The sequence below is a fragment of the Periophthalmus magnuspinnatus genome, chromosome 15, assembly GCF_009829125.3.
Source record: "Periophthalmus magnuspinnatus isolate fPerMag1 chromosome 15, fPerMag1.2.pri, whole genome shotgun sequence".
NCBI classification, from domain to species: domain Eukaryota; kingdom Metazoa; phylum Chordata; class Actinopteri; order Gobiiformes; family Gobiidae; genus Periophthalmus; species Periophthalmus magnuspinnatus.
In genome coordinates this window covers 31,836,209-31,848,919 of record NC_047140.1, presented here as the reverse complement: position 1 = coordinate 31,848,919, position 12,711 = coordinate 31,836,209, and the positions used below count along the sequence as shown (strand labels likewise).

Genomic DNA, 12,711 nt, shown 5'->3' with positions numbered 1-12,711 from the left:
GGACAAAACGAGTTTGAGACACTAAGGGGCTGTAGTCAACACAGTTTTTACTTATGTTTGTGTCCAGGAAGTTTTTACCTAAAACCTAAACCTTCCTGAGTGAACACGCACAAGCGAGCTGTGTTGTTACGAGTTTGACTAAGTGGAGGAGGAGTTTCGTACCGGGTTCTATGTCCAAAGCTGCAGAAATACAGTTATATGTGTGTAAGACAATAGACAGATTTAAGTTTGCGTATAGTGGCACCTCTCTGCTCTGAGACGACGGGCAGGGCGGCCTCGGAGGAAAGGGACACAAAATGTAGATTATTTTTCTCCCACTGCATTTCTCACCAGCGAAACAGCTAAAATTTAGGACTTAAAAACAAAAACATCATCAGAATAACACGCATAACCTGCACTCTGCTTTGTGAAACTTGTGTTTTTTTAAACCTTTCCCATTTAACAGTCGAGTTTATAGAGTCTACACTAGTGAAGAACGCTCCAAGACGAAGCTCATTCTAATCTCTGCATATTTATTTATTTTTTCCCTGAACGTCAGTGTCAGTTTTAGACAAAGACGATCAACACAAAAACTACGAACTTCTGTTTCCAAAATGAGTAAATTTCCTCTGTCAGGGGCATTGATGCTTTTGTCACTAGGGCTTTAAATGTGACGCGACACATGGGTAGACCTGTCACGACAACATGTTTTCAGGTGTGAGATATCGATGAAAAAAATATCGGTGATGAACGATAAAATTAAAACCAGTTTTTCCCACTGACAGAATGAACCCAAACTGTTCTAAATGTGCAGTATGTATAAAAAAAAGTAAAGAAATCCCAGAATGAAGCCATGTATTAGTTAGTTTTTTATCTAGAATGAGTCATAGATGTTAATTATTCAAACTTCTATAGCTGAAATCACACCATAAAACAAAACAAAAAAAATCAAAAACTTCCCCGTTAGCACAAAGTAAATATTGAAAATGAATTGTTCCATCTGTCACGTGTTGAACAAAGTCGATATAGTGATTATTGTGACAGGCCTATACATGGGATTTCATAACTGTATTTGGTATTTCATTTACAATTTGAGAATTCAACAATAAACCAAGCTATTTTTTTTACCAATTACGGGTTTTAGGGGGCACCAAAAACCACAAAACATCACCACGGTAACAGCCAATAAAAGTTAATATGGCTAAATTAATACTTTTTCTTATGTTGTTTGTGATTTACTAATACTCTGATACATTTAGGCTGATATAATGTCATGAAATTGAAGGTGCTGCTCGCCGTAAAAACCTTGTTCAGTCAGTTCTGTCTCTGCTTTTCTCGTAAACTTAAAAACAAATGATATTATTTTGTTTAAAAAAAGTGTATTAATATCACCCACATTTAAACCTGCTTCTGTGTGAATGTCACGGCTGTAAACACCAGTATTTAAATAGATTTGTTACCATAAAATAAACTCTGAATGAGCTTCTCTGTTTTGTCTCAGCCCTGGTTCTGTGTCTAATTTTAAAAGTGATGATCTCAGTATTTAAACTCTCTAAATCTCTAACCCACCTTACATTTTGTGTTCAATACGTGAATGAATGAACCATTTCTTTTATTCTCACATATCCCTTTTCTCCCTGAGCCGTTTGCTCTTTTGCTTATACCAGTCTCTCTGTGAGTTCTATGCCAACCACTGTGCCAGGATAGAAGCCCTGCGTCGCCAGCTTGGGGACGAGCAGAGAGGCAGACAGGTAGCGCACACTGCCACTGCTGGCCTGGGGTTGTACTGACATAATCTTCACAGGCCAGTCACAGCTCAAAGCCAATGTAGTTTTTATTGTGCTCGCAGTCAGCTTTTAGCCATCTGATGTGTCAAACCACTAACCCGCTAACGTATGCTAAATGCTACATGCTATCACTGGCCATGTGTTGTGTCCCTGTGTGCCTCATTGTGCTGGATGGACTGCAGACGTTTAATCCTAAGAGATAACCTTAGATAACCACCTTTTCTGTCACTCTTTTACTAACAAAACGCCACGTAAAGAGCGTATCTCTATTAAAAACATGGGTGCAGACGTTTGTGTTCGAATGTGCTTACGCTGGGCCACGTGTGAGACTCATGAAACCGCTGACCCCTGCAGTCCGACCCCACACGCATACTCTCGGCGTGTGTTCAAACGCAGGTAACGCCACAGTGCGAACTCTTTCAAGTCTGGTAAATACATTTGAATAATGAGGAGCGTCGTGGTGCGCTGCAGTCTTTTCTCTGTGTCTCCATTTTTCTGTGTTTTGAGCTGGTTTAGGGTTTTCATTTTCATCCTGTTCTCTGCTCTGGTTGGTTAAATAATAATAGCGTCGCCCAGTTTGCCCCTCGTCAGAGCCGTGAGATCGAAAGTTCACAAATGTTTGTTGCTCAGGCGAGTAAAGTTGAAGGTGCGTGGAGGCGTTTGAGCTTTTAAAATAGACTTTTGAGAGCTTTTAAACCTGTTATAATTGTTTCCGTTCACGATTCACGCACCCAAAGTTGTATCTGGAGTGATTCATGTCTGAGTAATCTTGAATCGTTTATTTTCAAGACGCCATTTTTGCAGATCACCTCCTCCGGTACACGCCCACTTTGCTCTCGAATTTTATTTTCTTAATCGGTGATACTCATAGGATTCGACAGGGTTGCGTTGTCATTGTAATACAAGCGGGAAAAAAGCGCTGCTTGCTAGTGTGATGTGCAGCTATCCATAGGGGGTGCCAACAGCATGAAGCGCTTTGTTGTGATGACGTTTACCGCGACGTCCCATTGTTTTCTAGCACAAAATCAGCGGACACAGTTCTTTTATTAAGCCATTTTCGTTCAGTATTACTATTTAAAATGTCCAAATTATAACGTAACGATCCACAGGTGTCAGAGATGAGACACTATAGAGACAAAAACATGACATGTCTTCACTTTTACACTGATAAAACGATTACAAACTCAAGCTGAAGCTGTAAAATCCAGTCGTCCTGCTGCACCCAGGCGTTTGAAAGTGTCCAGAATTAATCGTATATGTTTAAAATGTCCCCCACTAGTGCAAAGAAAATGTTCACAATTAACACAGCCCCAAAAAATATATTCTCTGGACTCGGCTACTGACCGATGAGTCAATGTAGTAACTGTAATGACGAGCCTTTTTATACGACATTACTTTACCCAGCGTCAAGATCAACACAGTCAAATAAACCGTCTTCTACCAAACTGAGAGCTTTGTGGATAATAAATGTTTGGACTGTGTTGAGCTCAGTAACAAAAGGAGAACATGGGGAACACTGCAGATTTCCTCATGCTCAGGCGTCTTTAACCAGAGCTGCAGAGAGACACTGTGGATCTATCCTGGTTTCATGTTTTTGTGAATGGGATGTTCTGTAGAGAGGCGTGTCTTGTGTGTTTAAGGGGTGTTTTGGTGGTGGGCGGTTCTTTCATTAATAATCTGAATATCTTTTGACGCTCGAAATATGTTTGTCTGACACGGGTTTTAGTGTTTAGTCTGCAGTTCAAGTTTTTTTCTGTTCAGTTTCGACATAAACCAGCCTCTCCTCGTGGTAGAAAAGGTTTCAAACGTCGTCATCTGGACAGGGGCGTTTCGACGGGAGGGACAAAGCGGTCTGTTGTGTCGGGCCCCAGGGTTTTAGGGGACTTTCTACCCCAGGCCCCCCCAAATTTCTGTTGACTCGGATGCGTTTGGGACAGTGTTTTTGAAATGGAGATGCAAAAGTTACCTTCATCACATAAAAAAAACAAAACGCAGCCACACACTAAAAGATAATTTCCCTGATTTAGGATCTGATTTTGGGCGTGGCCTGATTTAAGATCCTCGTGTGCGATTTTTAAGCCGCAGCGCTCCTCACGTGTGCGGTGTCCGAGCGACTTTAAGCTGCTCTGCCGTATCGTAACCACAAAACATCACCACGACAACAGCCAATAAAACAGAGAATCAGGGACAGACAGAGTGACGGACACAGAGTCGGAAGATACAACTCACACAGCAAGGATCAGGCTGAAGCTGCTGCAAATTACAGATAATGGCTCTACTTCCTGCGTCGTTTATCTTCAGTCTTCCATTGCGTTAAAAGCTTTTATCTTGACTCCTGCTCCACATTTCACTAATAATAATAACACTGTTTTGACTTGTATCTAAATCAGAAGTGAAAAGCTCTGATCTTTGTTACACTTCAGAGTCTCAGAGTGAGTTGTTTTACTGTAAATAGGAAAGAGACGACGCCACGTGCCCTCATAACTTTTAGCTTGTGGTGTGCGGTCTCTTCACTGCCATATCCCGCTGTAGTCTTTGTACTCGGATCCGATTCTCTTTATGTCTGTGCTTTTTGTCACACGTTTAAAAATCATTAAAGACTGAAAAACCCTGTAGTGTGTGGCGGCTTTAAGACCTCCTCCTTTAGGACAGCAGCAGAGTAAATACGAGCTTCTCAGGCCGGTTCCTACAGATTCAAAATGAGTCGTGGATTGTTGTGTTGGGCAATGTCTCGATTTCAAAAACATTCTCCAGATGACGACCTTTGAAACATTTTCTACCACAGTTAACTCCTGGACGAATGAGGGTGACACAGACTGTGGTGCAGACTTGATTCAGCAGTTAAACCCGTGTTGCATGGATGTGATCACAGTTCAGAGTAAATATTTATCTGATTTTTATTTCACTGGGGATTTAGAAACGATCATTTTGGTGAAACATCCTCTGAATACTTTCTGATAATCAAACTAATGACTCTGTAGCTGTGGCTCATCATTTTCTTTCTGAATCTACTTATTCACTGCTTCTTCCCTTGATGCTTTGCAGGAGCTGAGGGAAATCCACAGCCGTCAACAAAAGATGAAGCAGAAGGAAGTGGAGGGAGACTCCCAGCTCCTCACACACAATTTCTCTCATATTCCTTCAGAGAGGAGTTCTTCAGAGGCGCCGGATGCCAGGTACACCACATCTCCTGTCATTTAGACCTTCATATTTGTTTGGGTTGTTCCGATTCTGATACGAGTTTTGGTATCGTATCGGCCGTGTTCTTGGACCAAATCACCATCTGATACCACTCTGCACAGTGCTAGCGCTAATGCTAACATCCAGAGCAAGTTAAATGACTGTAGAGGGTCTGCAGACACTTAAAACACGCTAATAACAACAGAAAAGACGTTTGTGTTTTTGTGTTAGCTCTTTGTTAGCTTCATTTAGCCTTTGGAGCAGATGACTTGACTGACTAACAGTGAAATAACCTCGGAGCGTGCAGCTGGACTACGGCGCTAACACGGACTTTGTTTCCTCTGCATAATTAGCTTCATGCGCTTCGAGGATGAGGTGTTTTTCCAGGCGTCACTGCTGTTTTTATCCTCGCTCTGTGGTACAAAGCGAAAGTGAAAGTAAAACTCATCATCAGGACCATTATCTGTTTGACATTTTAGCCTGAAAATTTCATGCATTCTTCAAGATTTTCTTTAGAGAGACACTTTTACTAGTTATTTTTGCTGTAACAGAACTGAGTAACCTTAATCTACTTCTTCACACTATGTGGTATTGGTCTGGTATCGGTATCGCTGAGTAAACTAAGGCCAAGTATCGGTATCAGATTAAAAAAAAGGTACGGTAACAACACTCGTCCAAGCTCTCTTTATAATAAAACAACTTAATGCTCTGAAATGTGGCATTGTGGGTAGAGGGCTGAACAATCTTGGACAACATATGTGATTAATTCTTTGACGGGCATCAGGTTTTATGTTTTAATGATGTGATTCGGTTCATTGAGCTTGTTTCACGTCAAGGATCCGGAAAATAGAACCACTGAACTGATACAAGCTGCACACGTTTCAGAATTAAACTCTCCATCTAAACTACAGGGTTCACAGGGTTTATACATAATGAAACGGGATATTTTGTTGTTTGCATTTGAAATTAATTTGAAATGTACTAATTGCAGCCGTTATAATTGTGATTTCTAGCTGTTAATCTCACTCTCTGTGTTTAGAAGAATCAAAGCAGTTTTAAAGAGCACATTATTTTTGCTGTTTTCTGATCTGTTCTAATGTTGTTTCCTCGTCACAAACCGACCTGGAGTTGTGTTTTGTTTCATTCACACGTTTAACACACACACCTGCGGATTTTGGCTGAGAAAACACTCTGTTCCACCTTGTGATGTCATCATGTGGTGATACAGGAAGTGCTCCAATGTGTTTTAAACTCGATAATTTCACTGCTGGATTGCCAATTTGAAAAAAAAAACAACACAACTCCAGGTCTGTTTTTGAGGAGGAACAGCATTAGAACATGGTTTAATGCTCACAAGAGTCAATTTTGTGTGATATTAGAGCTTTAATATAAGGCAGTTTATGAAAAATCTACCGTTAAGTAATTATTTAAAAGTATCTCATCGGCAGTTGTCGTGTTTGTCATGTTGTCAGTCACATTTATTTATTGAGCACATTTAAAAACAGCCAAAGTTGAACAAAGAGCTTCAGAGATTATGACCAAATGAAACATTCAAAACTTGGTTCTAATTCAGTTCAATTCAAGTTTATTTTATCACATTAAAAAGCACTTCACATAATTATTCCTCAGGTTGTCGTCAGATGAAAGTTGGAGAGAGGACCTCGCGGCAAAGGCTCCCAGCCCCGTCGCCAGCTCGGGACCTCACGGCTGGTTAAACAGAATTACTCAGGAAGACGAGGAGCGCAAAAGAAGAGTAATGGAGGAGGAAGAGGAGGGAAGGAAAGGAGCCAAGGAGGAGAAGGAGGACGAGGCCCGAGGAAACAAAGACATGCAGGACAAACTCAACAAACTCTTCAGCCAACCCGCTGACCCCTGGGCCTCCACAGGTACCTCACTGACCCCTGGGCCTCCACAGGGACCTCACTGACCCCTGGAAATTTACCAAGTCCATCATTTGAGAGCTGTGTCTTGTTCTCAAACGTCTCTTGAAGGCCTTTAATTTGACATGAAATCAATACATCGCATTTATTTATACAGCACATTTAAAAACAAACATGGCCGACCGCAGTGCTTCACAGGTTTAACATGAAAAAACACAGGAAAGAATAAAACACAACAGGGCATTAATATTCAACAACAGGCCGTGGTATCTGCTCAAACAGGGAGGGAAAATATAAATATAAGTCTTTATGTTTGTCTAAATTTCACTGTCCCATTTACTACAGTATTTTCTGAAGTATAAGTCGCACCAGCCAAAAAATGCATAATAATGAAGAAGAAAAACATAAATTTCACGTATAAATTGCATCTGAGTATAAGTCGCGCCCCCAGACAAACTATGAAAAAAAGTGTGACTTATACTCTGAAAAATAAGGTAATTGTTAAAATCTTAAAATTAATTCTAAATTCGACTGGAAGCTGACGAAGAGCAGCTAAAACGGGTGTATATGTTGGTACTTTTTGGTCCCTGGAAACAAATGGACAGGTGCATTTGGCGCCCCCCGAAGGCGATGAAGAGAAGAGCGATTCAGACCCATGTACAGAGAGTTTTAAGAGTGAAGTCTCAGTGTTATAAAGGCAAAGGGGCTTTTTAGAAATCTCTGACAGGGGTGTAGGCTGGCTCAGAGGTAGGCTGGTAGGAGGGTAGCCTGGTATGGAAGTAGGATTGACAGAGATATAGGTGGTAGACTGACAGGGAAGTAGGATGGCAGAGATTTATGCTGGCTAGGATGTAGGCTGGCTGGGGCGTAGTCTGGCAGGAAGGTAGGCTGGCAGGGAGAGGTATTCTGGCAGGGAGATAGGTGGTAGGCTGATAGGGAAATATGCTGGCTAGGGGGTAGGCTGGTAGAGAGGTGGGCTAGCAGGGAGATATGCTGGTATTGGGGTATGCTGTCATGGAGGTAGGCTGACAGGTAAATACAAAAGCTGAACTCTTTGCGTCGGGTTGATTCTTGTGCCGTAGGTCACCATACATACTGTATATATTTGTATGTTTGACGTGGGACGTGTTCTTCTTCTTCTCTTTCAGCAGATAAGACGTCCGCTCCGAGCCTGTTTGACCAGAAGCCTTCAGTGAGCGGCTTCGAGCAGCAGACGGTGAAGGTGGTTTACTACAGAGCGCTGTATCCGTTTGAGGCTCGCAGTCACGACGAAATCAGCATCACACCCGGAGACGTCATCATGGTACGGCACACAGTTCAACTATTTTCACTCAGTATTGATACTTTGCAGGTGATGGCGTCAACGTTTCCTGTGGGTGTGATGCTAACTGGATGCACTGCTCTGTCTGAAGCTCTGTGACTCAAGTTAGACTTTAATCTGAGTTTGTGTTTAAACTAAATCTGACTAGAAAGAGCAGATGTAGTTGGAGCTTTAACAGGTGAGCAGATTTGTGCTGTTAAACGAGTCTCTCACGCGTAAAAATACCATCAACCTAGAATTAGCTTTAGCATTAGCTTTAGCATTAGCATTAGTATTAGCCAACAGGACCATGAACGCTCGAACTGATCACAGGCTTCTGAAAATGTGCTATGTAAATCCATTTTGTATTTCTTTCTTCAATTTTCAGACTTTTTTGGCTGTGTTTGCTAATATTTGCACTGTGTCACCATGGTAACTGCTGAACATTTTACCATAGAGACACATGCAGAACACCTCCAGCACGATGCCACTGCAAAGTATCAATTTTTTGCTTACAGTTATATTACCTGGTTAGCAAAAGCCTTTCATTGAATCTCCCGATGGCTGCTCCTGAGAATGATGAGAAAAACTTTTCCCACTAGAAAACTGCACCCGTGTCCTGTGACGAGCTTCTGTAAAGGCCCTATATCACACAGAATGGACTCCTGTGAGCTTTAAGTCATGTTCTAACGCTGTTCCCTCCTCAAAAACATACCTGGAGTTGTGTTTTGTTTCATTCACACACCTCCAAAGCTCAAAGTTCCACCTTGTGATGTCATGAAGTGGTAGTTTTCAAGTTAACTCCTCTTCCTTTTACCTTTAGTTCAGTAGAGATTGGCAATTCCAGGAGCTGAAATGATGCAAATGATTCTACTGAAGGTGTGTGGAGTTTAAAAACACAGTGGAGCACTTCCTGTATTACCACATGATGACATCACAAGGTGGAACAGAGTGTTTTCAGCTTGATAGAAGAACTCAGGGTTTGTGTGTTAAACAAAACACAACTCCAGATCTATTTTTGGCGATTAAATGACATTAGAACAGATCAGAGTTGGTGTGATATGGGCTCTTTACATTTTGTTTTTCAAATATTAGTTTTTATCATTTTATTTGATTATCCTCAGTAACTGTAAATCTGCTCCTTGCATCTCTGCTCGTGTGAACTACTGTGGTGTGGTTTAATAGTTTGTTTTCTGTCCTGCTTTGCGTCCTGAAGGTCAAAGGTGAATGGGTAAGTCTCGGCCTGTAGACCGATCACGAGCCAGTGTTCATTATCATCCTCATGTTCATTCATTTGCTGTAAATGAATGACGTCCATTCTTTGTCTCCAGAGAGAACTTTAGGGCTTGTGTTTCGACTTTCCCAGTGATCCGAAGGTGCTGTGATTTTTGGGAATTCACAACAGAGGTTTATCCCAAAGAATTCTAGGATAAAAAAACTCAAAGCCCAAAACAAAAGTCATGTTGAATCCCAAAACATTTTAATTCTCGTTACATCAGATATTTGTTAATGTTAAAATATCATCATATTCCCACATTTAACTGTCACACATGAGAAAAAGAGCTGGAAAATCACATGGAAACATCAGAACAAAATGTGCTGTAGTTTAGTTATAGAACGGTGTTGGTTTATTTAAGGGATATAACTGAGATAAGCAGTAGCATAAATATGTCCATCTGTCACGATAACACGTTTTGAAGTTCGATATATCGCTAAACGATCATACTGAAACTCATTTACGCCACTGACACAAAACCCAAGAGCAGATTTAAACCACAAAACTATTTGAAATCTACAATATTGTTAAAAAATCATGAGCTGCAATAAATAAACAGCAGAATGAAACACTCAAGTCGTTATTTTGAGTCCGTAATGAGTCAGACAAGTTATTTATTCAAATTTTTACCTGTGTGTCCTTCAGTCGTCCAGGTCTGATCCAAAAGAAGCAAAAGAAAAATACGTTTGGCTGCTCATCCAAGCCGTCTTGTAAACTGTAAACAATATGTATTTTTAGTTTCAGTGTCGTTAACTCCTCCCTCAGACAGATATAAGGCAGTGTCCAGCAGGAATCTGACCAGAACTGAAGAGGAGACTTGGACGAGCAGCCAAATGTCCTCGTCCAGTTGACAGATTTAGTTTTTTTCTTTTGTGATCAAACTTTTACAGCTTAAATCATATCATATAGACACAGAAATAACCAAAAATACAAAAACATACAAAAATACTGACCCCCAAAAACATACAGTTCCATGTTTCATAAACTGAACGACGTCGATACACTGATGATAAATATGACACATGATCTGTACAGTTTTCACATCCATTCAAACAAAACGCTCAGATTTGTGTGTAAATGTCGGGTCTTTCCCCATCGACATGTGTAACCCTGTGTGTGTTGTTGCCGTGTGTGTGTGTGTTGTCTGATCCGTTTGTGTTTTACAGGTGGATGAGTCTCAGACGGGGGAGCCTGGTTGGCTGGGGGGGGAGCTCCGAGGACGCACCGGTTGGTTTCCAGCCAATTACGCCGAGCGAATCCCCGACAGCGAGGCTCCCGTGAGTCTGCGGAGCGTTACGTCCTCCACGCCGACGTCTGCGCAGCCCGACACCACTCCTCCCCCGGCCCCCGGACAGGCCTCTTCTGCCTCCGCCTCAAACAGCAACTGGGCCGACTTTAGTACAACGTAAGCAAGTTTTTTGTGGTCACATTTTTTTTAAGTGTTGATATCTACGGATCTACAAGTTACATTTTCATGATATTTTTCCCCTTTTTTAAACCCCAGTCCACCCACGTGTTTGACCTGTTATCCCCTTTTGATTGGCGTATATAAAGAAGCAAAAAACAAAACAAAAATAAATATACAATAAGGATGAAAATAAAAATACAAATAAAAAAAAAATATTAAAAATAAAATTAAAAAAATACAGTAAAAAACAAAACGAAATTGTACTTTACAGATTTGGGATTATATATATATATATATATATATATATATATTTTTTTTTTTTTAAAGAAAGTCAAATAATAAAAATAATCCCATCCAGGTTTGAATTCCCTCTCTACAGTAATGGCAAATTTCCTCATCAGCAGAAAATGCATTAAACAGATTCATTATGTCCTGTACATACAGAGGAAGCTGAGCGTACACATGTGGATCTTCTGTGAAAATACAGTATGAGAGAAGCATCCAAATTAAACATCAGTTCACATTTGACTAGAGGCGTAAAGATTCAGCTGCTGCGTCACGGATCAAACCAAACAGATTTTGATGATTCAATTCATAAAGAGGCATAAAATAAAAACTATCTCATGTTATTATTTCAGCCTTGGTGACAAAAAGTGGCTGTAGGGCTGGGCGATGTTGACCTTATTCAGCCCCGCCCACCTCTAAACGCTCCAAACGGCGCTTTCTTTGTGATGGCACATCCGGATTAATGGGGAATTCTATTATTTTCAATGGTGAATATGATATAAAGTTGTGTTGATTTGTGTAAAATGATCTGTGTTCATTAAGTCAACACCTCACGATTCTCTGGAGGTTTTAAAACAAAAAACGAAAGTGACATTTTTGTGCTGCTGAATTTGACATAAATATAGTTTTTCATGTTTTACAATCCCGATGCATCATTGCACCTCCACATTTGACTCTTAAAATGAAAAAAAGATCGTTCCATGTCTGGTGTTTTCTCAGATGGCCGTCAAACGCAGGCAGCCAGCCCGACAGCGAGGGGTGGGACGCCTGGCCCTCGTCCTCCACCCCACAAAACCCTTCGCTCAGCGTGCCCTCAGCTCAGCTACGCCAGCGCTCCGCCTTCACACCAGCCACCATGACCACAGGCTCCTCCCCTTCTCCTGTACTTGGACAGGTAGAGTTTAAAAGATCTTTGTCCATTATTATATTTATAATTATTAATTGACCTCATTTCCATCTGTCATAAAGGGAGAGAAAGTGGAGGGTCTTCAAGCTCAAGCTTTGTATCCGTGGCGAGCCAAGAAAGACAACCACCTGAACTTCAACAAAAATGAGGTACGACTTTCTAACAAACGTTTGCAGTGATGGTTTTAAACTTAAAGCCCTGAAAGTTGATGATACGATGGTGTTTTTCTCAGATCATCACAGTCCTGGAGCAGCAGGACATGTGGTGGTTGGGAGAGTTACAGTCGGGTCAAAGAGGCTGGTTCCCCAAAAGTTACGTCAAACTCATCTCCGCCAGTGTGCCGCCTCCAGCTGGGGTCGCATCACGCAACAAGAACTCAAAGTAAGGTCAAAGGTTGTTTTTATCAGTGCATCTTGGGCGTTAATTTCAGACTATTGATCGCACCTGAATATAAGCTGCACCTTACAAATATGTTGTAACATGAGATATTTACACAGAAAGACGGAACACGAAGATTTTTAATGTATGGGATGAACATACCTGCAGGTTTAGAAAATAAAACCAACACGGGCCTTCTGCTTTTATTTCCTCTGAAAGCTTTTGTGGCACCACCGGTTATTTTATGCCAAACTTACGTGCAGTGGCTCTATGTCCTTCTTTGATGCCACCAGCGGCTTATAGAGCTGTTTTTTATTTCATTCTTTTGCTG

The 12,711-nt window shown here is 41.1% G+C and overlaps 1 protein-coding gene across 4 annotated transcripts in view; it reads left to right on the top strand.

The window, feature by feature from the left end:
• Nucleotides 1-12,711, top strand: part of itsn1 (intersectin 1 (SH3 domain protein)) — a 50,720-nt gene that overhangs the window by 15,068 nt on the left and 22,941 nt on the right. For 2 of the 4 annotated variants that reach the window (XM_055227075.1, XM_055227074.1), the window contains exons 18-25: nucleotides 1,647-1,730; nucleotides 4,812-4,942; nucleotides 6,576-6,832; nucleotides 7,975-8,129; nucleotides 10,569-10,807; nucleotides 11,816-11,990; nucleotides 12,065-12,151; nucleotides 12,235-12,383. In XM_055227075.1, coding sequence (XP_055083050.1) covers nucleotides 1,647-1,730; nucleotides 4,812-4,942; nucleotides 6,576-6,832; nucleotides 7,975-8,129; nucleotides 10,569-10,807; nucleotides 11,816-11,990; nucleotides 12,065-12,151; nucleotides 12,235-12,383 — 1,277 coding nt within the window. The remainder of the gene's footprint in view (nucleotides 1-1,646; nucleotides 1,731-4,811; nucleotides 4,943-6,575; nucleotides 6,833-7,974; nucleotides 8,130-10,568; nucleotides 10,808-11,815; nucleotides 11,991-12,064; nucleotides 12,152-12,234; nucleotides 12,384-12,711) is intronic. The other 2 variants (XM_055227076.1, XM_055227077.1) reach the window with 1 other exon arrangement.